The sequence below is a fragment of the Falco naumanni genome, chromosome 7 (genome assembly GCF_017639655.2).
Source record: "Falco naumanni isolate bFalNau1 chromosome 7, bFalNau1.pat, whole genome shotgun sequence".
NCBI lineage: Eukaryota > Metazoa > Chordata > Aves > Falconiformes > Falconidae > Falco > Falco naumanni.
The window spans coordinates 546594-571268 of record NC_054060.1 but is presented as its reverse complement, the minus strand read 5'-3'; the positions used below and the strand labels follow the sequence as shown (position 1 = coordinate 571268).

At 49.3% G+C, this 24675-nt stretch overlaps 2 protein-coding genes and 1 long non-coding RNA gene across 9 annotated transcripts in view; 1 reads left to right on the top strand and 2 right to left on the bottom strand.

The window, feature by feature from the left end:
- CSNK1G1 (casein kinase 1 gamma 1) overlaps positions 1–2327 on the bottom strand; it is a 108159-nt gene extending 105832 nt beyond the window's left edge. For 4 of the 5 annotated variants that reach the window (XM_040602369.1, XM_040602368.1, XM_040602372.1 and 1 more), the window contains exon 1: positions 2238–2327. The gene's annotated coding sequence lies outside the window, so the exon portion shown is untranslated. The remainder of the gene's footprint in view (positions 1–2237) is intronic. The other variant, XM_040602370.1, reaches the window with a different exon arrangement.
- Positions 2328–3820: 1493 nt separating this feature from the next.
- On the bottom strand, positions 3821–9310 carry LOC121091917. 3 transcript variants are annotated; one of them, XR_005829085.1, is made up of 4 exons: positions 9186–9310; positions 8520–8614; positions 6765–6892; positions 3821–4238 (listed from the first exon to the last, which is right to left on the bottom strand). It is a non-coding gene; the product is annotated as an uncharacterized LOC121091917 (long non-coding RNA). The 3 variants fall into 3 exon arrangements; XR_005829084.1 differs by having other exon boundaries at positions 3821–4288; positions 8520–9310; XR_005829083.1 differs by having other exon boundaries at positions 8520–9310.
- A 3132-nt stretch (positions 9311–12442) lies between these two features.
- The window catches only part of TRIP4 (thyroid hormone receptor interactor 4), a 34094-nt gene continuing 21861 nt past the window's right edge, over positions 12443–24675 (top strand). Inside the window, exons 1-10 of the mRNA XM_040599584.1 lie at positions 12443–12589; positions 13809–13975; positions 14190–14326; positions 17571–17804; positions 18732–18810; positions 20631–20760; positions 21075–21290; positions 21834–21960; positions 22701–22888; positions 23987–24111. Coding sequence (XP_040455518.1) covers positions 12504–12589; positions 13809–13975; positions 14190–14326; positions 17571–17804; positions 18732–18810; positions 20631–20760; positions 21075–21290; positions 21834–21960; positions 22701–22888; positions 23987–24111 — 1489 coding nt within the window. The 5' untranslated portion in view covers positions 12443–12503. The remainder of the gene's footprint in view (positions 12590–13808; positions 13976–14189; positions 14327–17570; positions 17805–18731; positions 18811–20630; positions 20761–21074; positions 21291–21833; positions 21961–22700; positions 22889–23986; positions 24112–24675) is intronic.

The window sequence follows — 24675 nt, the reverse complement described above, 5'->3', positions numbered from 1 at the left end:
TGGCACAAACATAGATAGGTATGTCCTGGCCACAGATAAATTTGTTGTGAGAATCTGGTGCAAGTTTCCAACCAACATGGCCAGAGGATAACAGAAGATCTTTTCACATGAAAATCAAAGCAAGAAGCCCAAATCAGCTTAAGGCAGCAAAGACTTTAGGCCAGCACTTAAAAATATGGTGCTATGGACTTGCAGAGTAAAGCAGAGAGCTGTGCCTCATGTTCCTCACAGCCCAACAGCTCTTAAAAAATAAAAAAGGCATCAGCTAGACACTTTGCTGAGTCCAGAAAAAGCAATTTCAGGGCAGGCAACATTTGAAGAAACACTTGTATCTAAACAAAGTTTAGGTACTTATGCAAAGCATAAGTGTAAAGCTCTGATTTTTTCAAGGGGATAGTCTAAAATTTCACTGGAGTCAGCAATACTTTTGCCAAAAGGTTGCACTATCAGCTGTACCACAGTACCACTACACCGGCAGCTGGAATCTCAATTTGGAGAGCAGAGATTCCCTTGGCCAGTTCTCACCACGATCCTTCACACTTTCTAAGTGCATCAGGTTGTTTTATTTTTTTACTAAGAATTATTTTTTTTTCTACACACCATAATATTTAAATTCCTTTCTTATCTGGTCACAACTTGCCAGGGGTCACCCTCCCTGTACAAGAACTCTTGTTGATATTTATCACTGGCAGCATCTCCAGGTCATCCCAGACTCAAAGAGCTCTAGTGTCAGCCCAGCTTCACAGAGAGAAGACCACTCTGTGCGTCTCTCTACAACAGCAATGTAATAAACCCCAAATTCTCCTATCAGTAACATTTCACCACCTAGGCAACACTTCCAAAACTTCAGCAACTGGCAAGCAGCGAGGAATCCTCCACGGCTTTTGCAGCCTGAAGAAAGCAACCTCCCTAAACTTGTAACTCAAAGGCACTCTTTGTATTTTTTGGAATGCATCTGTGGGAAAGCGCTGCTAATATTTGGTAAGAGCTTCTCAATGGCAACAAAGCTTATACTTCTCAGTTCACCCATCGTCCTCTCCCAGCAGGCTGACAGAGTCCAAGTTACCACCACAGCATTAAATTGGGGATGTAGAGAAGATGGTTTATTTAGGCAAATCACAGCCAGTAGCTGAGGAGCTGAGAGAAGGAAAAGGCAAGTCCTGAAGAACTTGGGGAGTGGCAGCATAAGCTGGTTACACATATGCATTAGGTCACTGATTAAAAAAAAAAAAATCAAATCTGAGATCACACCCACGACAGCGTGACTTCAACCAGGCCACCAGGAGCTGACAACGAGGAAAGTGGAAAATCTCACACGGGAAGGGTGATGGCGGACATGAAGCCAGGAGAGAGGAGGCAGCAGGTATCAGTGACTGGCTGGGAGCTGGGCAACACTTTCTACGCACTGAAACGTCAAGTCACTGTTGAGAAAGGCCACAGAGGACGGTCGCCAGCAGTGAAACCCATTGGGAAGGGAAGACAACAATCTCATGACAATTTGGACAAGACAACGAACCCCAGCCCCTGAAGTTTCATCCTGTGTCAAACAGCACGTATGTATGTTTCCCAGATACGGGGGGAACAGGTAACTTCTCCACACAAAGAAGTTGTAAATACAGGCACGGTCACACGGAGTGCTTTGTTCCCCTTAGATCCGGGAACACCATCAGCTTTAGAAAAAGAGGTCCCAAGCCGCCTGCGGTCCCCACCAGGTGCCTTGCCCTGCCCCGGCCCCAGCCCCGGCCGGCGATGGCCCACAGCCACCCCGAGGTGCGCCCCCCGCCCCGCACCCGCCTCCCCCGCGGGCGGGCAGCTAACGGCCCCACGCACAGGAGAAAGCGACTCCGCGCCTCCCCCGGGCGGCCGAGCCCCTCACCCAGCCGGTCTCCCCGCCCGCTCCCCGGGGCGAGGCGGGACACCCCCGGCGTCCAGCTGGGCCAGCAGCCGCGCTCACCCAGGGGCCTCTCGGGCCGTTCCAGGGGAGCCCCCGCGGCCCCCAGCGCCAGCCCCGTCTGTCCCCCGACCCCCGCCGCAGCCTTTCACGCCGGGAGAAGCGCGGCAGGTTCCCCCCCGCCCCGGGGAGGGCTGAAGCGGCGAGCCCGGCGGAGCCTCCCCCGCCACGGCGGGAGGCGCGGCCCCGGGAAGGCTGCCGGGCCGCGCCGCGGAGGGAAGCGCCCGCCCCCGCCACCGCCCAGACCCCGCAGCGACGGCAGCCCCGCCGCCCCCCGCGCCCGTACCTAGCTGCGGCGGCGCTGGGCTCCCGGGCAGGTGGGCGGGCGGGCGGGTGAGCTGGGCCGGGCCGGGCCGGGCCGAGCTGAGCTGAGCCGGGCACCGCCGCTGCTCTCCCCGCGCCCCGCCGCGGCTCCTCCCTCCGCCGCGCTCGACGGGGAGGGCCCCGACCCGGAAGCGCTCAGCCCGCCGCCCCGCCCCACGGCGAGCACCGCCCTATGGCAGCAGCGCGCCCGCGCCGCCCGCGCCCGTTTCCGGGGCACCGGGCTCGCCCTAGCAACCGCGTTCCGTCGCTAGGCGGAAGTGGTGCCCGGCGCGGCCGCGGGCAGGCCGCGGGGGGGGGGGAAGCTGAGCGGGGCCGAGGGGGTTGGGCTGTGCCCGGGGCGCAGCGCCCCGCCTCACCGCAGCCGCTGTCTGTCCCTCCCGCTGCTCCCGGCCCGCAAACAGCCGCCGCGCCTGTGGGAGGGGAACAACGGGGCTGCAAAGCGCTGGGGGAGCACAGGCCGCTCCCGCCGCAGCCCCCGGCCCGCGGAAAGCCCGTGAGGCCCCGGCTCCCAGCCGCCGCCGAGGGGACGGGGCAGGGCGGGAGCAGACACCGCGGGGGCCGTCACCCGAATCTCCCAGGCCGCGCCTGGCCAAGGGCTCGCGTTTCCTAGGTGAATGCTGTAAACCGAAATATTCCTTGAAAACCGGTTAAAAAACACGGCTTGGAAACGCTTGGTTCTGGCACACGGCTCGCCGGCGCCCCGCCCGCGGGCAGCCTCGGTAACCGGCCACACGCTGCACAGCCCACCAGCCCATGGCCCGTGCCAAGGATGAGCTGCGGGTTAACCTGGAGAATTTGTTTAGGTCCAAAATTTAGGCATTTAAATTACATGTTTTCCCCACTACCTCATATTCCTGAGGCAGGATTGTAAATTTTCCCCTGGTGCCATAATTAAGCTGAAAGTAAAGCCTGGTTTTAGTAAAATTGCTAATATTTCACTTTAGCTTTTTTGCTTACTCTTTCTTTCATTATACACATGCAGCCTGCCGACTCAGTTATAATATTATACCTTTTAAGTTGATATTATTATCAAAAATAGCATGCCTTAATCCACCCACCCGAACAGCCCATCCCTGCATCAGCACGACTTGACACTATTCCAAGCCTCTGCTCTGGGATGAGCTTATTTTGCATTTTTTGATTCTTTGTGATATTACTAAGGGAAAAAAATACTATTAGCATCAGTCCATCTTTGATAAAAGGAAGAGGCACTGGGGATGAAGCACTTCTGCAATGTTTGGTTTCAAGGCCCCCATTTTTTTAAGTGCCATGCGCAGAAAATGGTACAGATTCACCGAAGCAGCTTATGTTATTCTAGAGCTGCAGGCGCATCCCCGGAGGGCTCAGGGCCAGTCGCATCCCTGTTTGCATTTTGAAATACACTTCACCATTCAGATAGAAATTCTGTGGTCACCTGAATTTCCCCCATTTCTGCTCTGAACCATCTGGGAGCTCCCAAAGAGCATCTTAATTCTGAAAACGTGTTTATCATCAAACAATTGTAGCCTGAGTAATTCTTTCATTAAGTCATATTAAACATGCAGATTCTCATTAGCCCCACAATAATCCTATGGGAGTTTATCGAAGACCAGCCTGCATGTTGAAAGACATATGGGGTGAAGGGAGCTCACAGATGACTCAAAGATGTTTTGGGTGAGCTAGGACCACCCCACCAGGGGTTTTACTGGCCAACACTCGGCTCCTCATCCTTGACCAAGACAGGTGAGAAACCGGCCTGATTCCCAAGCGCCTTATTATGAACAGAGATGAAATGTCCTGTTTTTATTCTTGAAACTGCTGCAGTGTCTCCAGTTGGGATGAACCAGCTTGTTGCTCTGGCTGGAGCTGGTGGGCAGGACAATACCCCTTTGTGCAGGGCATTGGGAAGGACAATGACGCTCCTGTTCAGGATCAGGCACAGGGAGGCACCACCCCGACACAGGCAGCGTGGGCAGTGGGGATCCTGCAAGGCACAAGTGCAAAGAGACCTCGTATCCTTTTGGGTAATGCTGGCTGTGGGCGTGCAAAGAGAAATAAAACAAAGTCAAAGAATAAATAAAAAGATTAAAAGAACATTTTCTGGCAGGAGAGAGAGAGAGCAGAGGAGCAACCATGTAGCATGAGAAGGTACCCGGGTCTTGTCCTTCTCGCTCCCAATGGACATAGCTGCCTCTGTAATCATTCAGTCCGGAGCAGGAATATATGTGAACAGGCTTGGCATTTACTGAAATTAACAGCACTCCTGTGAGAGAGGGCATCCTGTGCAACTCCCTTAGCAAAGCAAGCAGCATCTGAACACAAAACTGTGGCGTCTGCAGCAGGGAGGCTTTATTTGAAGGAGCAGAAAGTAAAAAGCCAGCAATATAAAGTGGACATCATACACGCCACAGTGCAGCATAGTGTGGTAACAGCTGCTTTTTTTTTTTTTTTTTTTGGGGGGGGGGGGGAGGGCGGAGAAGCATTGAAATTCAGAAAAAAAGAGATGAAACCCCCTCATCTGGGAGATGGGGTCCTGAGGTTTCACGTTGGATTTCCCACAGCGGGGTGAGAGGGCTGCAGCCTGACAGCTGATGGCCCTCTCCCCCTCCCCTCGGTCTTCATCCCTGCGGCAGGGACATCTGCTCACCCTGCCAAACAGCTGCCCCCCTGCACGGCCCTGGCTGCAGGACAGCCGGAGGAGATCCTTCCAGCCCAGCCTAGCTACAGCCAACAGAAATGTTCAGTCTGGCCTGTTTTGGACATGAGGGGAGAAGCTTGAAAATGCTCTGAAGCAGCAGCAATTTCTGATTATCCCATGTTACCTCAAGAGAGAAAAGCCTCAGGCTACAGGGATGGAAACGATGGGGTCTGTTCCATTGCTCTCTCTTGCCCAGACAAAGCAATTTTGCCCCCAAGATTTAAAATGCAACATATTAGAACCTTAGGATTTCTTATTTTCTCAACACTACTATCTCCTCTCCTAAATACCCTTTTTGCGCTCATTTTGCAGTTACTTTTGGAGCATTGAAGGGCACCTACTGAAACACATGTCCAGCCATGCCAGCAGTGAACCCCCTGTGCTCCCACCCAGTCTCCATGTCCCCCTTGCTGGCTCTCTCCGCAAGCCATCCCTTGCCCCTTTCCCCCTTCCCACCCCCAACATCACCAACCACCTGGCAGCAGCTCAGTCCAAGCCCCAGCATGGAGGGAGAAGGGGCGTTTGGGCCAGTCTGTGGAGAACCAGCCCTTTTTCCAGGGAAGAAACCATGCTCCTGCTGGCCTGGGTTGGCTTGGTGGAGCAAGAGCCATCAAGGAGCCGGGACCAGCAATGAACCACTCATGATGTAGCTCCATCCAGCACCCCCAGGAAAGGTCCAGGTGCCCCCAGCTGGGTTCAAGGGGTGCTCCTGGATCTTTCAGGTGTGGGTGTGGGGCCAGCTGAGGCCATGCAGGGCAGTTTTATGCTCATTAGTGCTCTCAAGGCTGTGATGTTCTCATCTCAAGGGTCAGAAAAATAATTTGGACTATCTGCAGAAAACCACGTGTTGGAGATGGGGGAAAAAAATCTGGTTTGGGGGTGCAGGTTCTCCTCACTGCCCATCACTGCCCCTCCAGCGCCGGCTTTGAGCACGGTGATTTAGCTGATGAAACGGTGGGTGATTTTGTTGATGCCATTTTCCTGGGGAGACCATTATCTGGCAAGATAACACTAACTCTTAGGAAATTATGAGCAATTTCAGTCTCTCATCCATATGCTTATATATTCCCTGCATGTTACTTAAATAAATTAATTTGAATAAATTAACTTGAAGAAGGCTGTATGAGCAGTTGCCCTGGTCCCTAGCACAGTCCAGCATTTGGTAGCTGGAGATGCTGCTGACATCTATTGTCAGCTCTCGGTATTTAAGTCTTTTAAAAAAGTAGATTGTTGTAGAAAAAGTTAAGCCAAAACTTCGAGCTAGCAGCTTAAACATTAATAAAAGCTAGAACAGACAGACCTAGCAGCTTAAAGATTAACAGTTGAAGTAGACAAATCCTGTAGATCCTCGTATATGACCTGTAACAATCTTATTTCAACATGCTGAATACCGAACTACAGAATCAGCCCAAACCGACCTAAAAGGATGTCATATTGTGTAAGATGACCACTTAGTAACTTCTTAGTAATGAAGCAGCAAACAAAACAAACGAATAAAAAGCAAGAAGACCCCAGACCTTAATATTACTACTAGTCCTAACTATTGCATGAGGGGTGGGGAACTTAAATTGTAAGTGTATAATTGCCCAGGGGTTTCTTTGTTCAGGGTACCTTTTCCGGGGCACAAGATGGAGCGCTATTAATAAAAGGTACTTCCATAAAGGAATCAATCTTTCAGCTTATTGATTCAGAAGAAACCTAGAGTCAAACCCTGTTACAGTGGCTAGTATGCGGAGTTTCTGTAACATTTAAAAGCATATTAGTAAGTTGAGATTAATACATCGGTCAATGCTGAGTCACAGTGGGTCTTACTTTTGCTGCAGGTCTCAAATTGCTCCCATTCTCTATTTTATAAATTAAATTGAATATTCTAATTATGGATGGCCTTCACAAGCACCAGGCTTTAGCTGGTTTTGTATTCCTCTTCTTTCCCTCTGGCCCTGTAAAGAATCAAGAAGTTGCACTGTTTATATGGATTTAACCAAAAGAGGAGTTATTTAATAGTTCTTCAAACTTACAAGAAATGAGCTCAAAAGTGAAAACTACTTTGTAGTAATAATGACTAACTGGATTTCCACCTGACTGTTCCCCTTAAGAGGTTCTCCAGACTATACCTCTTGCCCTAAGACTCTAGAAATCCCATTGCACAGGGGTAACCTCTACTAGGTGCTGTAACATTACACGAAATATAGTGATGCAGCCACTTCATCCTTGTCTGAAATTTATTTTCAACACCATACATGACCTTTCTTTACCATGTTAAACTTTGCTATTAATTATATTGCTAGACAAAAGCATTTGTAGCGATAGATAGAAATTGTTTAGCAATATATTTGGGGTCACACAGCACAGGTATAGCTCCCCAAGTGCTATTTTAAGGAAAATTTTACTAGATCAACAATAGCTGGAGAAAAAAAACAAAAACACAACAGGGAAGCTTTTAGATGTGGAAATCTTCTGCAATTCTTTGGGCTCTTATCTATAAATTCTATTTTGGGTCATCCGGAGCTCTTTTGCTTCAGCAGTATCTCCCTCTTAAGATAATTCTACTCATTTTCAGAACAGCTGCGTGCTATTCCAGTTTCCCATACAAAGCTGAACTCAAAAGTTAGCACCAGAGGCACAGCTAGAGCTAAATCAGCTCCAGTGCAGCATCCCCACTCACACACTGAAGTTAACTCTCCTGTATTCCCACAGGGATGGGAATGTAAGCAAGCAAACACCTTTTCCTGCATTTTGCCCAGAGACTGCTGTTCCTGGAAAAAAACTTTGGGCTTTAGCTTCAAGATTGCATTTCCGGATGTAAACAGTAGGACTGTATCTGCAGAGTGAGCATATTTATTTATTTATTTGAAGCAAAAACCATTTAAGCTGCTCCTTAATACTGAGTTTTGCTCTTTTGTGAGATTTTACAGCAGGAAAGATGTGCTATTCCCCACTTGGGAATGCCTACCCCTGGTCTCATTAAGTGTGAGCATCGGAACTATGCCAGCCCGTATCCTCACACAAACGAGCCCTCAGTGGCACCAGGAGTACATTCAGGCTAATGAAGGGGTAAGAGAGTATTTCTGTATGTTGAAAATCTGTCCTTTGCCAGAAAGGCTAAGTAACAAAGCTACTAAAGCCATTAAGATCTTCCTGGCCTTTCTGCACCAAGACAGAAAATGCCGGCTGTCAGAGTGCCAGCTGACCCATCTCCTGCACGACACAGGTACCGACCGGCTCGCCACAGGGAGTGCAGGGAAGATCTTAACAGCCTGCTCACTGTGTTATCTTACTAGCACTGTGCTTCAGTTCAATGAAAAATAATCAGAAAGCAGGTTATTTTTGTTATTCTTTGTGATGTCAGGGCAAAGAAGCCTGTAGTTTGTACAGCACATTATCACAAACTTATTCCCCTTAATTTACATAATTAAAAAAAAAATCTGTTCCAAAGAAATCTTCACTTGCTACTTCTCATTCAAACGATTTGAACTGCTTTTTTGTAACAACCCTCCATTTTACTTGTAGACTTTTCAGGAAGAGGCTTTCAGCCAGAATTCACCACTTGCTCCACGATAAATATACCTGACTGATCTACTAGAGCTGCCACTGATTTCTCCTCACATGCAAACATTCACCTTCTCATCAGCTCACCAATACCCTGATCCTTCGTGGTGCTTCTAAGGAAAAGACGAAGCAGAACCCAAGAGTAAGACCCATCACTTCTTTTCCACAAGACCCCACTCGCTTTTTCATATAAATTACCCCGGAATTTGTGTGGCAGCCTCAGGCACTTTACCATAACAAGTTTTATATATTTTTAGCAGTTCATTGCTTCTCAGGCTTCCAGGGTTTTGATTAGAATCATCCAGTTTGCTTTAATTAAACTTCAGCTCTAAATCATAGCAAGTGACAGCTGCCCTTCCACCTCACTGGTGTCTTTCCAAATCCTGTTTGTCCCACCTTGGGACAAAGAGGTCATCATTAACAGTTTTTACTTCAATAAAGAAATGACACTGATGTCTTTTCAGAATGCTTCACTGTATGAAAAACCTGGGGCTCTGCTTTCCACAAACAGAACCAGCATGATCACGCAAGTCTCAGACAGGCACAAAGCAATCAAAAAGTAACGGCTGCATGATATACAGGAGCCACCGAGGGGCTCGCAGGCCTCGCACACCGGGATGCCCCTGCCCGGCCCCTGCCTGCGGGGAGAGGCCACCGGCGCAGACCGCCGCGCCCCGCTCTCACCTCGGCAGGCGGCCGGCGATGGCCCCGCGTTGAGGCGGCTGCTGCCCAGCACAGCAGGCAGACCAGAGCGGCGGCGGTGACGACGACGACTACCCCCAATCCCCGGCCCGGTCTGCGCCCTTGCGGTAGCGCCCGCCGGGGCCCGCCCCCGCCCCGCCCCGCCTCGCCCCGCCCCGCCTCGCCTCGCCCCGCCCCGCCCCCGCCTCGCCCCGCCCCGCCCCGCCCCGCCTTGCCCTGCCCCTCGCGCCGCCGCCGCCCGGCCCGCGCGGGAGAGGCCGCCGCCCGTGGGGAAACGCTATTGCCCAGCGGCCGCCAGTGCGAGCGCCGAGGCGTGCGGGGCCTCTTCCGTCCGTACGGCGCGACGCGCGCTCCCCGCAGCCCGCCCGCCTGGGGCCGGGACCTGAACGCGGCCCCCTTCAGCGTGTGCCCCCTCAGCCCGCTCCCCGCAGCGCGGGTGCCCCTCACGGCGCTCCCCTCGGCGCCTCAGCCGCCGCTGAGCGCCGGCTGCCGCGGCCCCCCGGGCAGGTACGCCCGTCCGGGACGCACTGCGCCGCCGAAGGCCGCGCGGCCACGGCCATGGCCCCCGCCGCAGCCCGCCTGCGCGGGCCGGGCAGCCCTCAGCCCCAGCGCTGCTGCGGGCAGGGAGCGGCACACGGACCCCCGGGCCACGCTGCGCGGCGGGGCTCCCGCTGCGCCATCCCCGCCGCAGCCCGGCACTGGCCTCGGCCTCGCCGACGCGGCCGCAGCCCCGCGACACCGCTCTCGGCTGCCACAGAGGGTGACGGCTGTGCTCAGCTGCGGGCAGTGCCACCAAAACCAGCCAGCCTTCCCGAGGGAGTTTGTTCCCTTCCCAGCTGCTCGCAAAGGAAAAGCCTTGGCTCTGCGGTCTGCTGCCTGCCTACAGCACTTTAAAAAATGTCAGCGAGTGACGATGGCCGGGAGCATAGAAAGCCCTGCACCATCACACCTTGGTCAAGACGCTTTTTTCCTGCACCAGTGTGAGTTCAGGCACATTTAGCGTGAGTTCACAGGGAACAGGGTGGGAGGACTGCTCTGGCCAAAAATGATGTTTCTTTGTGTAAGGGACAAGGCCCAAGTGACTACCATGAGCCCAGATAATGCCCCGAGAAGGTCTCAGAAGTAGGGAAAGGGAGTCACAGGCTGCGGCCTGCACTGACTGTGTCTCAGCCACTCCTGGAACTGGGCCAAAAGGAGCTTCCAGAAGTCTAGGAGCCAGGGCCAAAACACAGGGGCCTCTCTAGCTCGCTCTTTCTCTGCATCAAACACCCGCGTTGGCAGGTCCAGTGCTGGATCCAGGACTGGTGATCTCCCTCTCTCTAGCACCTTCTCTCTCTTTTCTTGTAAAGCTGTTAAGTAACACAAGGCCTACCTCAGCTTCCCATAAAACTGCATAGCTTAGGTGGATATAATTGTGAGAGGGTCAACGTTTACAGAATGTTTGTTCCATTAAAGCTGATGTTTATGTACAGACCTTGGCTGTTCTCTCACCTTAGTTCCATGCTGAGGGGATTTGCAAATCTCAGCCACTCTGCCCTTCTTGTAGGTGGGAGATGATACTTTGTGGTCTTTTCCAGCATGACCTGTTCCTGGATCAAACGCACCACAGGACTGGGCAAGTGTCATGGTGGCACGTCAGTGGATGGGTAGTGCCAGAGGGTAATCCAGGTCCCTGGTGAGCAGGATAGCATGCCAGGAGGGACACCGAGGCAAGCTTGGGAGCCTAGCTAGGCATGGAGCCCAGCAACTAGGACGAAAGGATGGCATCACCGGTTTTCTCCTGCCTCCAGGCTATGCCTGGAGCTCCCTCTGACGTGCAAACAAAGTCTTGCTGTAGGAAGATCTAACTAAGCAGCACATGGCGGGGGGGGGGGGGGGGGGGGGGGTGGGGTGGGGTGGGGGGGGGGGGGGGTGGAAGGCCAGGCACCCCCAGTTTCAGTCAAAGATCGTGTAATGGCAAATTAAATCACAGTCTCCCTGATGCGAGGCTCTTTGTGGCAGCTGCACCCTGTGAACATGATGTGAGCTGTGCAGGCAGCTGAGGGTCTCACTGCGCCCTAGTCTGGCAGCTGCTGGGTCTGGGGGCTTTTGCCTTGGCCCAGGCAATGATCCTCACTGATACACAGCTGGAGCTGCATTTTTTCTAAGAAAACATTTTGTTCTCCAGTACATCCAATGTCTCAGCAGCTGTTGGTCCCACATACATTCCCTCCTTTTCCAGTAGTTATCGCTGCCTTTATCTCTTAATGTTCATCCTAATGTGTCTTTGCTTAATCAGGCTTTTAGTGCTGGCCCTTTTTTTTTTTTTTTTCCAATGATAGCGTAGTTCTCCATTCCCTTCTACCTTGCAGTGCTGGCATATGTGAAACGTGAGCTAAGAAGAATATTTTTCTGCTCTGTTTGGGGTGTGTTTTAGTTTTTTAGAGTGGACTGTGACACACAAAGCCTAAGCCTAACCCTAACTATTCCCTCCTCTCCCTGCAAGCCTACATAGACTGGCGAGCTGCATATTTTCTTCCATGCAAACTTACACCACTTGTGGCCTTTGACTTCAGAGGAGTTGTTCTCCAAGCGAGGGAAGTGCTGGCTCTGCAGCCGTTTCCTGACTGCGGGCAGAGGGAAGGGAGCCGGTTTTGGAGCCAGGGGTCGTTTTGGCAGAGTGCTGGGACCGTCTGTACCTTGTGAGGGTGGGGGTGAAGAGATTCAGGGACACGGGGAACCTGTCTGTGGGCAAGAAAAAGCTCTGATTAAATAGTTTGCAGGCGAGATCAGATCTGTGCGGGGCTGTGGAGGGGAGGGTGCAGGCAGTACTCTGGGGATTCGAACCTCGGCCCTGCCTGTAGCAGGGAAGGCGCACAGGGCCCAGCCCCGAGCTCAGCCCTTGCAAGCCCGGCAGGGTGCGGGCTGGGGGGGCCTGGTCTCGTCCTGACAGAGCCCTCGCCCCTTCCCCTCAGGCTGGACGGAGGAGGCAGCTCAGGTACGCGGTGGAGCGCAGCCGGAAGCCTGGGGCACCTTCCCTGTGCCCCCGAGCCCTCCGTGCGGCCGGCTCGGCCTCCTCCCTCCCAGCCGGGCCTGGGGAGAACCTCAGCGGAGGCAGGGTCTGCTGCCGCTCCTCCGGCCTCAGCTCACCTGCCTGCCCCGCTTCCTCAGCGCCGCGGCGGGGCCAAGGGCCGCCTCCGCTCGCCTCCAGCGCGGGGAGGTCCCTGCGGCGCCGGAACGGCGGCGCGGCGGGCGCGTTGCCGGGGGGGGCCGGGCAGTGGCGGTGCGGTGCGGCGCCGTTCGCCTTCCCCCGCGCGGGAGATGGCGGCGCGCGGCCCGCTCCTGGCCTGGTGCATCCAGCACCTGCGCGGGGATTTCGGCCTGGACGTGGGCGAGGAGGTCGTGAGGTGAGCGGGGCTGGAGCCGTGGCGGGAGCCGCTTGGGGCCGTTCCCGCCGCCGGGGCCCTGCAGGTCCCTTCCGCCTGCCTGCTGTGGCGGGCCTTGGTGGCCCTTCGCGTCGCCGCCAGGTCCCGCTCGGGCAGCGCTGAGGGGAGATGGTGTCTGCAGAGCGGCTGCTGGGGCGTCCCGCGGCTGGGGCACCGTCAGGGGACCGGGGGGCGGCGGCGGGGCCCGTGGGGCCCCGGTGGGTGGGCGAGGGAGGGCGCGCCGCTGTTTCCTTGGGTTGTGCGATTTTAATTTTTTCCGGTGGGAACCGGCGTCTCGTGGTGAATTGTGTGGTGTTGTGGGGTACGTCACTCTACGCTGGAACTGGAGGAGAAAGATATTTTACCTTACTTCTTTTTCAGTGAAGCAGCCACAAGACATTTCCAAAGTGTCTCTCTTAAACCCGTCACAAAATTTGACTCATAACCCCATTTCTTACGGTGGTCTCTACAGAAACCTGATCTTGTAGTCGACCGTCTTGCTGGATAGGTGGTTAACAGAAGGCCAGTCTGGTACATTACTTGAAATTTAGACAAAATATGTAAACATCTATAATGAAAAATGAGAACAAATTTGAAAAACAGGGGATGTTACAAACAGTTAACAAAACAAGGCTTTGGGAGAAGGGATAGAGACCCAAATACAGCAAGCTGGGGCATAACAAGATAAGCTTAAAGATAACCAGATGGTTAATGACACCAAAAAGAAAATTACCTGACCTATGTGTGAACTATCCTAATTAGCATACTAAACAATCCACCCTGGAGCAAGGAAAGCCCCCAACTAACAAAGCCCCCTCCCCACAGAACATGGCAGTGAAAAAAAGTGTTATACCCTTAAATGCAGACAAAGCTTGTAAGAACCAATAAGAATTAAATGTGACTGAACATAACAGTAAACAATTGTTCAAAGTATATGAAGTGGTTTACTATGTCTTAAGAGGCGTGCTAGCTTTGTGGATTTACCACCCAGCATCCATCTCTCCGCAGACATGCAGTAAATAATATCTCTGCTCTCTGTGTGATACCGGCTCTTTGCACAGCAGGTAATGAACTCTATGACATAATAATCTGAAGAGGAGAGATAAATTGCGTATGTGTGTGATTAGACCATTGGTTTCCTCATTAAAAAAAAAAAAAAAAAGCCTCCTGACCTGTTTTTCTCCATCCCACCCTCTTGCAGGTATATCTTGTCAATAACAAACGAGGATGAGATCCGGGAGTACGTTGTTGACCTCATTCAGGGGACTGATGGAAAGAAGAGCTGGTTTGTAGAAGAACTGCTGGCCAGGTGGCGGAAATCCTCCCAGCTGCCTCCTGAGCCTCTGCCAGCCTATCGGAAAAAGGATGGTGAGTGGTACGGGTTGGGGAAGGAATTAAAGTCTCAAATGAGCTTGTCTTGCTTATTCTGTTTATAAACAGTTACGTGCCATGAATGCCCGTGATTGTTTCTGTTCATTGTGACAGTGTAAAGCCCATTTTCATTCCCCGAGTAAGAGTTCAGGGACATCTTTCTCATGTTGGTAGTTACCCAGCCTTTCTTTGTGCTTACGCGTATTTCCAGAGACTTCTGAAGTGCCTCGGGCTGGAGACCAAGCGAAAAAGGGTAAACGCAAAGGAAGGAACAAGCAGGACACATCTGCATATGCTGAGCCAAGCGCACATGTAGAGGAAGTAAAAACCCCCCTTGACCTGGCCAAGGTGAGAGCGTCTGGGATGCATGGGCAGGCTGCATGTCACTGTGTTTGAACCTGGGTTGTGGGGAAAGGTAATATCAAACACTAACAAAAGATGTGACTGGAGAGCAGAAATAGGCTTTCAGAGATCCGAATCCTTTGAAGGGGATTATGTACCTGAAAGCATGTTTGTGTTTCCTGGCTATGTCATAGGGTCTAATAAATGTTTGCCTCCCCCTGCAAACCCTGTCTTGTCTTATATACCATACACCTTCTGAGATATATACATTTGTGTGTCTTCGTTCACTCGTAGATAGCATGCAGCATGGCAGCCAAAAGCTGTAACCTGAGCAAATAGTTTGGCAGCCATTGGGTAGGTGAGGGTCCCGCACTGTCCGCGAGCTGTACAGTCACCCACTTGCAATGAGAGGGGTGGCTGTTCCCATGCATCAACTGTTCAAAGCTGACTGCAGATTTGGATGGGCTGTGCTCATACCTTGTGTGTGTCCCTGGGAGTCTCAGTGCTGTGAGGAAATAATATGAGGACGGGGAGAAAGACTGTATATTTCTGTCTCTAACAGGATGTATTATATGGCCAAAAAGATAGTGACTATGGCAAAATGGATTTTACTCCACCCTGCTGAAGAAGCCTGGATGAGAGAGCAGACAATGGAAGTAGATGCTGTAATTAGTAATAAAATGTATTTCTTTAAAGCAGAGTTGTGAAGTTGAGCAATTAAGGAAGCCACCAAGTAGGCAGAACATTCCTCGCTATATTTAAAACTTTTCACTCATGCTGAATAAAGCTTTTTAATTGGCAGCTGAAGTATTTCGTGCTGCTTCAGAGAGGAAGCCTTGGGTGCTAGACAGAGGAATTTGAGGGCTGTAGTGAGTGCCTTTCCACTGAGCAGCAGCACCATTTCCCTCTCCTGTTCACCTCCACTCCTGTACCTTTAGTGAGATTGAGATGTTGTTTGATTTTGTGGAGACTTTTTTTTTTTTGCAGTATTCATAAACAGTCTGAGTTGCAATGAAAGAAACTGCAAAATAAGAGCACAGAAATGCTAAACACCAAGAAAACCTGCCATTTTCAAGCAGTGGAAGGCCATGCAGCAAGCAGTAGTTGCCTTTCTCTGTGATAGTTAACTAACTTTTTGCAGCAGACTTGTCTTTTATTCAGAAGAACAATTTCCTGCAGTCAGTGCATCAAATATGACGATCTTAGCTGTTAAATGTTGTTTGGATTTCCTAGGCTGAGTTTCTGGATTTTATTTCCGGTGTAGTGGGTTTTGCCTCAGTGCTACTGGCTGGGAACCAAGCTCCTTCCTTAGGTATAGATCCAACTGTATGACTATGGTCCCAGGTGGCATCAAGTACAGCAGATCATGCTGTTGCTGTCTGAGCACAAGCGTGTGCTCTGCAGAAATAAGTGTGTGGGTGTGCAGTATGCTTTGTTAGACTTGCAGTGGAGTCCTTCATGCTATAAACACTGAGCATGTTGCACTTCCCAGGATTAAATGCCATGATTTATCCATGTGCAGCCCTGACTGAGCAACATCCAAATCCTGAGAGTCAGGGTTGCACCTGAATAAATAGTGGAACTTAAATTTATGTTTTTAAGTTAAAGTTTTTGTAGCAGGGAGGCTGCAAATGCTTAAAGTGTTTGTAAAAGTGTTTGTACAATAAAAAAACCCCAAATTTTTTGAACTGCAGGGTTAAAAATGGACAGTAACATTCTATTTCGTAACAGTAGTGTTTGGACCTGGCGGTGGCAGTAAAACCAGTTGGGCAGAACTGGGGAAAATGGAAGTGCTGCATCTGCCTGTTACTAAACTAGTAGCCTGCTGCTATTGAGAGCAGGTAAAAAGAGTCCAAGACGAGATGTCTTAATACCACAGCATGCCACCATCATCAAGAAAAGCAGCATGAGAGGATGTGGGACGTAGAAGCAATGCTAGCTGAGGGGTGTGGGTTAGGGAGCGGGAGTGATCTTCCAGCATGTGGCAGGCAGAGAGAGCGATTTGTCATTCTGTGGTGAATGAAAACAGGCTTTCTGGGAAAGGGTTTCCAAGAAGTCCTCTTTTCTATTGTCAAGAGAGACTGTGGAGAGGAGAGGCAAAGAAGCACCTGCACTTGCGCCACAAGCGGATTTTCAAACGTGTCGCAGATATGACAACTAAAGGCCAGAGAGTGCATTTATATTGGAGGGCTGCTTGCTGAAATAAATAAGGGTAGTAAGTCCTAGTCTTCCTTGGTCATGACTGGCATGCAATTCATGGTTGAAATGTCTCATCTAGTGTTACAAGACAGGTTTGTGCCTGGAGTCTGTTTGTGCTTACTTCCCAAAGCATCTGTTTTTGAGTATTGCCAGAAAAATGGTAGCTATTGGCTTTGTTCTGTTCTCCTGGAATTATTTCTGTGCTGTAATTAATTCCTGCAATTAACTTCTCAACAATTCACTTCTCAGCCGGTACCTGCTGGTGATGTCGGGTGGGAGGAGGAACTATTTGTTTCTTTGATTAAGGTGTAGGGTCTGAGGGAGAAAACAGAATTTCACTATTAGATTATTAATCCAGCCCTCATCTAAAATACCTTGCTTTGTTTCTGTTTGGGGTTTCTCTACTTCGGCCTGACCCAGTGCAGTCCCTGACTGAAATTCAGAGAGGTGAATCACAGAATCACTGATGCCAAGTCATGAAATAAGGAGAAGAATTTACTTTACAGCTAAATACATGAACATGTGGTGCCTGGGAAACCTCTTCTCAGGTGGCAAGCAAGAAATGCTGTATGGTGAACTGGCTGTGAATGAAGAGGCCCTGCTGCCACCAACAGCTTTGTTTCTGGGGACAGGTGCACACAGGACTTCAAACAAACAGGGCATTGCTATAATTTAATAGCCCTTGAAATCTGGGAGTAGCTGAGTTGGTGTTCGAAGCTGTTAAACACCTGTGAGTTGATATGGCAGGTCTGAAGGACCTGCCTTCTAGATCCAAGTAGTTTTAGCTTTCAGAGGCAGCAAACATCAAGTGCATCAGCAACATCCTTATGTCCTTGCTTTGTTTAGCTCCCTTGGACCTTTTCTGGCAGGTCTAAGCTTGTCTTTCCATTGAATCTGGGGACTGGTCCAAGTTTCCTTCCAGTCAGGCAGAATAACACTTGTCTGAGGCTCCCCAGCCTGTTCAAGGGTCAGTGCTTTCTCTTTGCTGCCAGTGTTGTACTGCAAATACAGTTTGTTTGTTGTTTGGTTGTTGGTTTTTTTTGCTTTTCAGGCACAGGAGAACAGCAGCGGAATCAGCAGCAGTAGCAGTTCCTCTAAGAAGAAGACCAAATATGTTAGCCTGTATACCAAGGAGGGGCAAGACAAGCTGGCTGTCCTGATCCCTGGGCGTCATGCCTGCGAGTGCCTGGGCCAGAAGCACAAGCTCATCAACAACTGCTTGGTTTGCGGGCGCATTGTCTGTGAGCAGGAGGGCTCTGGACCCTGCTTGTTCTGTGGTGCTCTGGTTAGTAATGAGGTGTATTTTATTTGCTGTGTTTGAACGTGGTGTAGTACACTCAGGGCCTTGAAATGGCATGGGGCTGAATTAGCCTCTCAGATCAAAGTTCCTCTAGCAAAGTTATCCAAGCTGTGAACCTGGGCAGGAAAGAGCCTGTGTGGTCTTCTCCTCCTAGGGGAAGGAGAACTGCTGTGGCTTTAAGTCACTTTGTGTTTCTTTTATTATGTGCCACATCAGAGCGTGGAGAGGTTTCCCTCATAATTTACATCACTTTGTTGCTTGCCTGATTTATGACAGTATCTTGTGGCTGTCCAGTGCATCACACTAACATCCAAAATTTGTGCAAGGCTTCAGCCTTCACCCTGAGCACAGCTCTGGCAGCCTTGTAAGGGGCAGAAGACATGGCCAGGGCTAGTGTGCTGACTTCAACACTTGTGTGGCATGCCTCATTTGGCATACCTGTTGCACCCTGTGTTTGGTTGAAAGGGCACATTTTGGAGAAAGGGAGCAAGTTAATGATGGCAGATTAAATAAAGTTAACTTAAGGAGAGGAAAATACTGGTTGGATGAATAAAATGTTTTAAATCAGATTGGTTGCTATTTTTGAAGATCTGTTTAACTCCAAGTGGCCAGCCAAGAGAGGGGACCTCTGTATTAAGCATTGCTCGGGGAGGTTCTGGTTGCAGTTCTCATCCTTTGAGATCACCTAGCAGTGTACTCACCCACAGAAAGACCAAGCTGTACATTTCTCATGGGTTGCTTTTAGTAAAGAACAAACTGTCAGGATTCTCCCTGTGTAAATAACACTGAAGGGAAGGTGTGGACTGTCTTGGCCATTTTAAACAGCTTAACCCTGAGCTGTTGTCTGAGGCTCTGAAATTGGTCAAGCAGGTGATGTCCTTCATAAGTCTAAATTTTCTTTTTTTTTCTTAGGTGTGCACTAAAGAAGAGCAGGACATTCTTCAACGGGACTCAAACAAGAGCCAGAAGTTGCTGAAGAAGCTCATGGCAGGTCAGTAGCAATGACATACCTGTCAAGTAGTGAATTCCATCAATTATGCAACAGCAGGAGCTGCTCTGCCTCACTGTGCTATACTTGCCTTGGTCTTGTGTAGGAATGAGAGTGTGTCCGTCCTGATGTGTAAATTGTTGACATACATTCACCCAAATTATAAAGAATTGCTGGCAAAGTCTAAAGGTAATTCTTTCTTGGGAGCTGATGCCTGAATGTTTCTCAGGGGTTTAAATTGCCAGGACAGTTTGTGAACTTTATTTGCTTCAGATTTCACTGAGCTGCTTGCCCTCGTTGCTACGTGGTAGGCATTAAAAGGATGGCTGGGAAGTTGGCTCTTTGTATCCTCTCTGCAAGCAATCATGAGCGTTACTGGACTTCAGCAGAGGTGATAACTGCGAGTGTCAAATGGCAACCATATAATGTCCTTACCCAGAGGCCCCAAGGCTGCTCGTTAGGCATTCCTGAATCAATCACATGAACTGGATCATTGTGAAGTCCATGAAAATTAGGATAAGTCTCATGTGGAATGTGTGCTGTGGAAGATGAAGTGCTGCTATCTGATTTGCTGGGTCTGGAGAGGTGGTGGTTAATATTTTCTAATGACTCTTCTTGTCTAACACTTATCTTATGAGCTAAAAATAGGAATAGAGCCAAGGAAAGCAAGAGGAAATAATACCCAGTCTCCCAGCAAAGACCTGTGCATTGTGGGAGTGTTTGTCTGAGTTTAGCTGAAATATAGCCAAGGTCACAGTGTTCTTGGTTGAAAAATACACTTTGCTGAAGAACTGAGAAAATATTTACTCTGGGTCTGTGTCAACTTCTCTTTAGAGCTGCTGAGATGGCAGGAGATCTTGTAAGTCCTTGAGAGTAACAGCTGACCACAGAGTCAGTCTGTTTGTAATCTTCCCGTAGAGATCCTGACATACTTCAGGATCTCCTTTTCTTTCTTACCCATTTTATCGTTCTTCCCTTCTGCCCTTGCCAGGTCTTGCTTTGTGCATTATCTATGTAGGCGAAAGCTGAAACGTGGTTAGTTATTTGTCTTGGAACTGAAAAAATGTGGATCAGCACCAACAGGGAAATACAAGCTTTTTTCATTTCCCTAAAATAAACATGTTAGCCTTTGTGGTGTCTTCTGTGAAATACATTGGTTTGTTCCATTGTGGCTTTGATGCAAACCTTTTATTTTTTTTTTTTTGTTCCCTTTTGTTTGTTTGTTTGGGTTTTGGCCCCTTGCCAGAAATGGTAAGAAAGAAGAGATAGTTGCTGGGAATAGATTTCTCCATCTCTTAACAGTAGCTGGTCTGAAAAACTTGCTGAGGTGTGTTGAGGGAGAATATAATTTTTAAGAGGCTCATATAGCAGCCGACAGATAGATTGCTCTGTATGTAACTAGCAATTGTCAGCTCTGTTGTGACCAAGTCTCTTTGTGGAGGTGACAACACTCAGAAGAGAATTTGGCTTTTAGGAGGGGACTGAGTGCCTGTGGCTGGTGATGGGCAGAATTTAGACTGCCCAAATTGTTAGGGAAGGGGCAAGGAGAATCAAGGACCAAGACGACCTCTCTAAACACTACCTAGATGATGTCACTATAGTATTTAAATGCTTCCTTCTCTTTGGAGGAAGGGGTCTGTGAAAGGGGCTAGAGGGAAAATCGGGGCTTGAACTTGCTTTGGAAAGGTGCTGATTTTGGTGCAAAATTCTTCTTTCAGCTCCTTAAGTGACGTTTTCTTTTAGGGGGCATTTCTGCAGCCAGGCCCACTGATACTGGGTTTCAAACAACTGATTATTGAGCTGTGACCTGTTTTTCATCTCAGGTGCTGAAAATTCAGGGAATTTGGATACCATAAGCAAAGACTTACTGCCTCAACAAGAAGCTAGACTCAAAGCAGGTCTGGAGATGGCTGTGAAACACAAAGACAAGTTGTTGGAATTTGACAGGACAAGGTAAGATACTAGCTGTGAGACTATCATGAAATAGCATAAACTATCTGGCAGGCTAAGCTGCCTCTAACAGGAATGTTAGAGAGTTCCTTCTAAAACCTGGACTGTAGCTACAGTCACCTTAATGCTGATGTTTGGTGGAACAAGAGTGAACTCCTCTAATGGGTCCCATTTGCATGTCCTTCTTTGTGTCCCTGACAGTCCAGCTCTCTAGAGGGAACAGAAGGAAGCTGGTAGGAAGGCAGGTTTGGGGCAGTCAGCACTGTGTCACTGTCCTGCTGTGCTCATCTTCTGCCATTGTGGTTGTTTCTCACCAGCGTACGTCGAACTCAGGTCATTGATGATGAATCAGATTACTTTGCCATGGACTCCAACCAGTGGCTGTCCAAGCAGGAAAGGGAAGCCCTCCAGAAGAGAGAGCAGGAGCTGCGTGAGCTGCGTCATGCCTCTCGGCTTTCCAGAAAAATCACCATTGACTTTGCTGGCAGGCAGATCCTGGAGGAAGACGACAGCATGGCTGAATACCACAGCAAGTGAGTGAGAACTGGCAGTGTGAAGGCATGCCCAAGAGCAGAGAGGTGAAAACTGTTATGGATAGTGGTCTGGCTGAATCTGGCAGAGCAGGTGTAAGGAAAGCTGAGCAAGCTGATCCCTTCAAGGGCACCTCCGACACTAGGATACAGTTTTGTGTTTGTGTTCTTTAGCTCCTTGAGGGTCTTTCTGGCTTGCAGCATATCATCTCTTTCAGCACAGCTCTGCTGGGACCCTCCCCTAAGGCCAGCTGCAACGCTTGCGTGGGGTTTCAGTGGCTGGCATGTCTGTCAAAGAGAAAGCTGCCCTGGAAAAAGATGCTGCAGAAGGCCTCAACAGAAGCAATTAATCTCAAATTCAAACCAAGCTGGGTTTCTGTGGTGGAGAAGAGTCACTGTTCAAATTAGAAATCAGACTGAGCAAGGAAATAATATAGTTAGGGGAGGTGGTGAAAAAATGCTTTGGGTCAGAAGTGTTTGTGCAGGAAAAGGGAGATGGTGCCAGGGGAAGCAGGGAATTTTCATGGCTCTTATTTATGCTTGCAGACTGGATGAAACCATTGAAGCCATTAATTGTGGTACACTGAGCAAGCCAGCTGGGGGCCCAGAAGCAAAGACGACTCTGAGTTCTGGTGTTTTAGTGAATCCCCGTCTTCTTCAGCCTGCTCCTTTGGTCAGTATGGGTTGAATGATTTATTTCAGAGTAATGACTAACTTTGGGAGAGCTGAGCTTAAGAATTGTGAATTCTAGTATGGTTGTAGTGCTTCTGTCCTCCCCTGTGTCTGAGATGCTTGTTAGCCATCTGAGTTGGGGACAAAGAAGGTTTGCCAATTCCCTGCTCTGCTCCTGGCTCTTGGTAGGTTTGGTTTATCTGAGTTTTAGTCTCCTGCCTCCTTTTCAGGAATGGGGAAGAATTTCTCAGGGTCAGCCTAAGGTTCTGGCACTTTTTCAGCTCAATTTATGAAGCCTTTTCTGCCAGATTTCCAGTTTCCAAAGGGCGTAATCTCTATCCTCTTATTCTACTTTAATTGTCGTGTTCTTGGTGTATGCTAAGCATTTGGAGGTTGGACACTTCCAGTTTTGAATGTTGGTCACTGTGGATATGCTTTGAAAATTGTATCTTCCTGTGAGTGCTCTGAAATACCAGCAGGTAGATGTATTTTTTAAATCCATAGTTTAGTTGTGATGTGTAGAAAGGAAAAGCTGCACAGAGCTGAGCATGACCTTGCTTTTTCTACTGCCAAAGTATGGCGTGTAAGCACAGCAAGCTTGCAAAGAAAGAAGAGTGATCCCAAAAAGAGTAATACCTTTGTCCTTAAATGCAGGAAACCTTCAAATTGGATTTGCACTTGATATACATTATTCCTAGAGAGGTGCTAACCTTTTTCTTGTTTCTTTTGAACACTCTGAAGTGGGTGGACCAAACTGGTTTGCTCCCACACAGGAAAGCTGTATGTTCCATGGATGCTGGAAATGAGTCTGGCTTGGAGCGGAACAGGTTGCGGATTCAGGATCGAGAGTTGCAGGAGATCTCAGATGATGGTTGGTGCCTCAGCATGCACCAGCCTTGGGCTTCCTTGCTCATAAGAGGAATCAAAAGGTAAAGAAGTGGCCTGAACTGTGATGTATCCTGGTCAGCTCTTGCTTCGTAGGTCAGATGGAAAGTTGTGTTCCTCAGAGGAGCATTGCGGACTCGCTTGCTTTGTACAGCAACTGATACCTACTGATAGCTTCCAGTTGGGAAGCCATGCTTCCTCGTCTGGTGTACTGATGGTTTAAGAAGCTGGTGAACCTGCTTTTCATGAGTGTAGCTAACCTAGAAGGTACAAGTTTCTTCACAGTGGGTAAATTTAGAGAGAGCCTGAGACTTCTGCAATATAATGGGGGCATACCTTTCTGGAATTTGAAAGGCAAAGAAGCTGAAAATGTGAAATGTGCTCTTCTGTTTTTTTGTACATCATAAAGAAGCCAACAGTGGCAGTGGGCGTTGTTTAAAAAGAAACCTTGTAAAACTCTTCACCTTTGGGCTGGGAATTGGGTTACAAAGAGAATCTGCTTCAGCCCAGCATCCCTGGCATGTTGACTCACCTTTCCCACAATTAATATAGAACAAAGAATCTTCTTTAGCCTTTTTTCCCCTTTCTATCACAGAATTTTTCATTTTGGAGGGCAAAACTTTTTTCACTTCCCAAGCTAAAGATACTGTAAATCTTAACGTGCCCAGCTTCTGCACCCAGGCGGTCTGGGGATGCTGCCAGCCACTCCGCTACAGTTGCAGCATTGATGCCTAGTGTCCATTCTGGGGTCGTTGAGAGCTGCAGCTAACGACTGCTTCATACAGATGCGTGGTCCGTTATTGCTCCCTGGATTGCATGCTTACTGTGTGGAACTTTCTGAGCTTGTAAGGGAATTGTATGAGCAGATTGTCCTACGATCATGTCTGGCATACTGCTGTACTTGCAAGGGATTGATGTCCTTTTTTGCTGTTGCTTTAAAGCTGTGAGGACATGCTCTGCTTGTGGCATTATTTGTTGCCCATCTCAGCTTTTCTCTGTAGTCCTGACACGTTGCTTGAGTTTAAATAGTTAGGGCAAAGCTTAGCAGCAGGAATTGCGTAACGAAACATTCGATTGAAAAATCTGCCCATGTGGGTGATTTCTGCTGAAATTTAAGTCATAAATTCTCCTTTGTTCTCTAGGGTGGAGGGCAGGACCTGGTACACATCTCATAGAGGGCGGTTATGGATTGCAGCTACTGCTAAAAGACCTTCCCCTCAGGAAATCTCTGAACTGGAGACCACCTACAGAATGCTGCTCCGCAAAGGTGAACTTCTCTCCTTGGATCTTTGTATTATTTGGTACATTGAGCCACATAATGAGTAGTGTGAGAAAGCCCTCTCTGCTGAGCAGTTATTACCGCTTCACTTTTTAACCTTCTGTTCTTGAAATTCTCTTCATCCTTTCTGCATTTTGTCAGCTGAGTGGTTATGGTGGCAGACTTCAACTCCATCCTTTAGCTGGTCATGTACTCCAAGCACAAACACTGTTCAATTGCACCTGAATCTTGTGATAGCTTTTGATGGCAGAGGACTTTTATTTTATTCTTGGCTCAAGCAACAAGCTGTCAAGTGTGTGCCTGCTTGTGTGTGAAGTGGCTTGTGCTTCAGTCTGTTTACAGTGATGTTAAAGGCTTTTCATGTATTCTGACCTTGCAGAAATCAGGATTGAAGAGTCACAGGTTCTCAGGAAGATGTTATTCTGTCGTGTGGGTAGGAGGATGCTGTTGGCTGCACTGCATGCCTTTTTGTGCAGTGTTCCTGCACGTCATCTAGTTTAAATGTTATACAAAAGGATTGTCTGCGTCCTCATCAGGGCAAAGAGCTCTTCC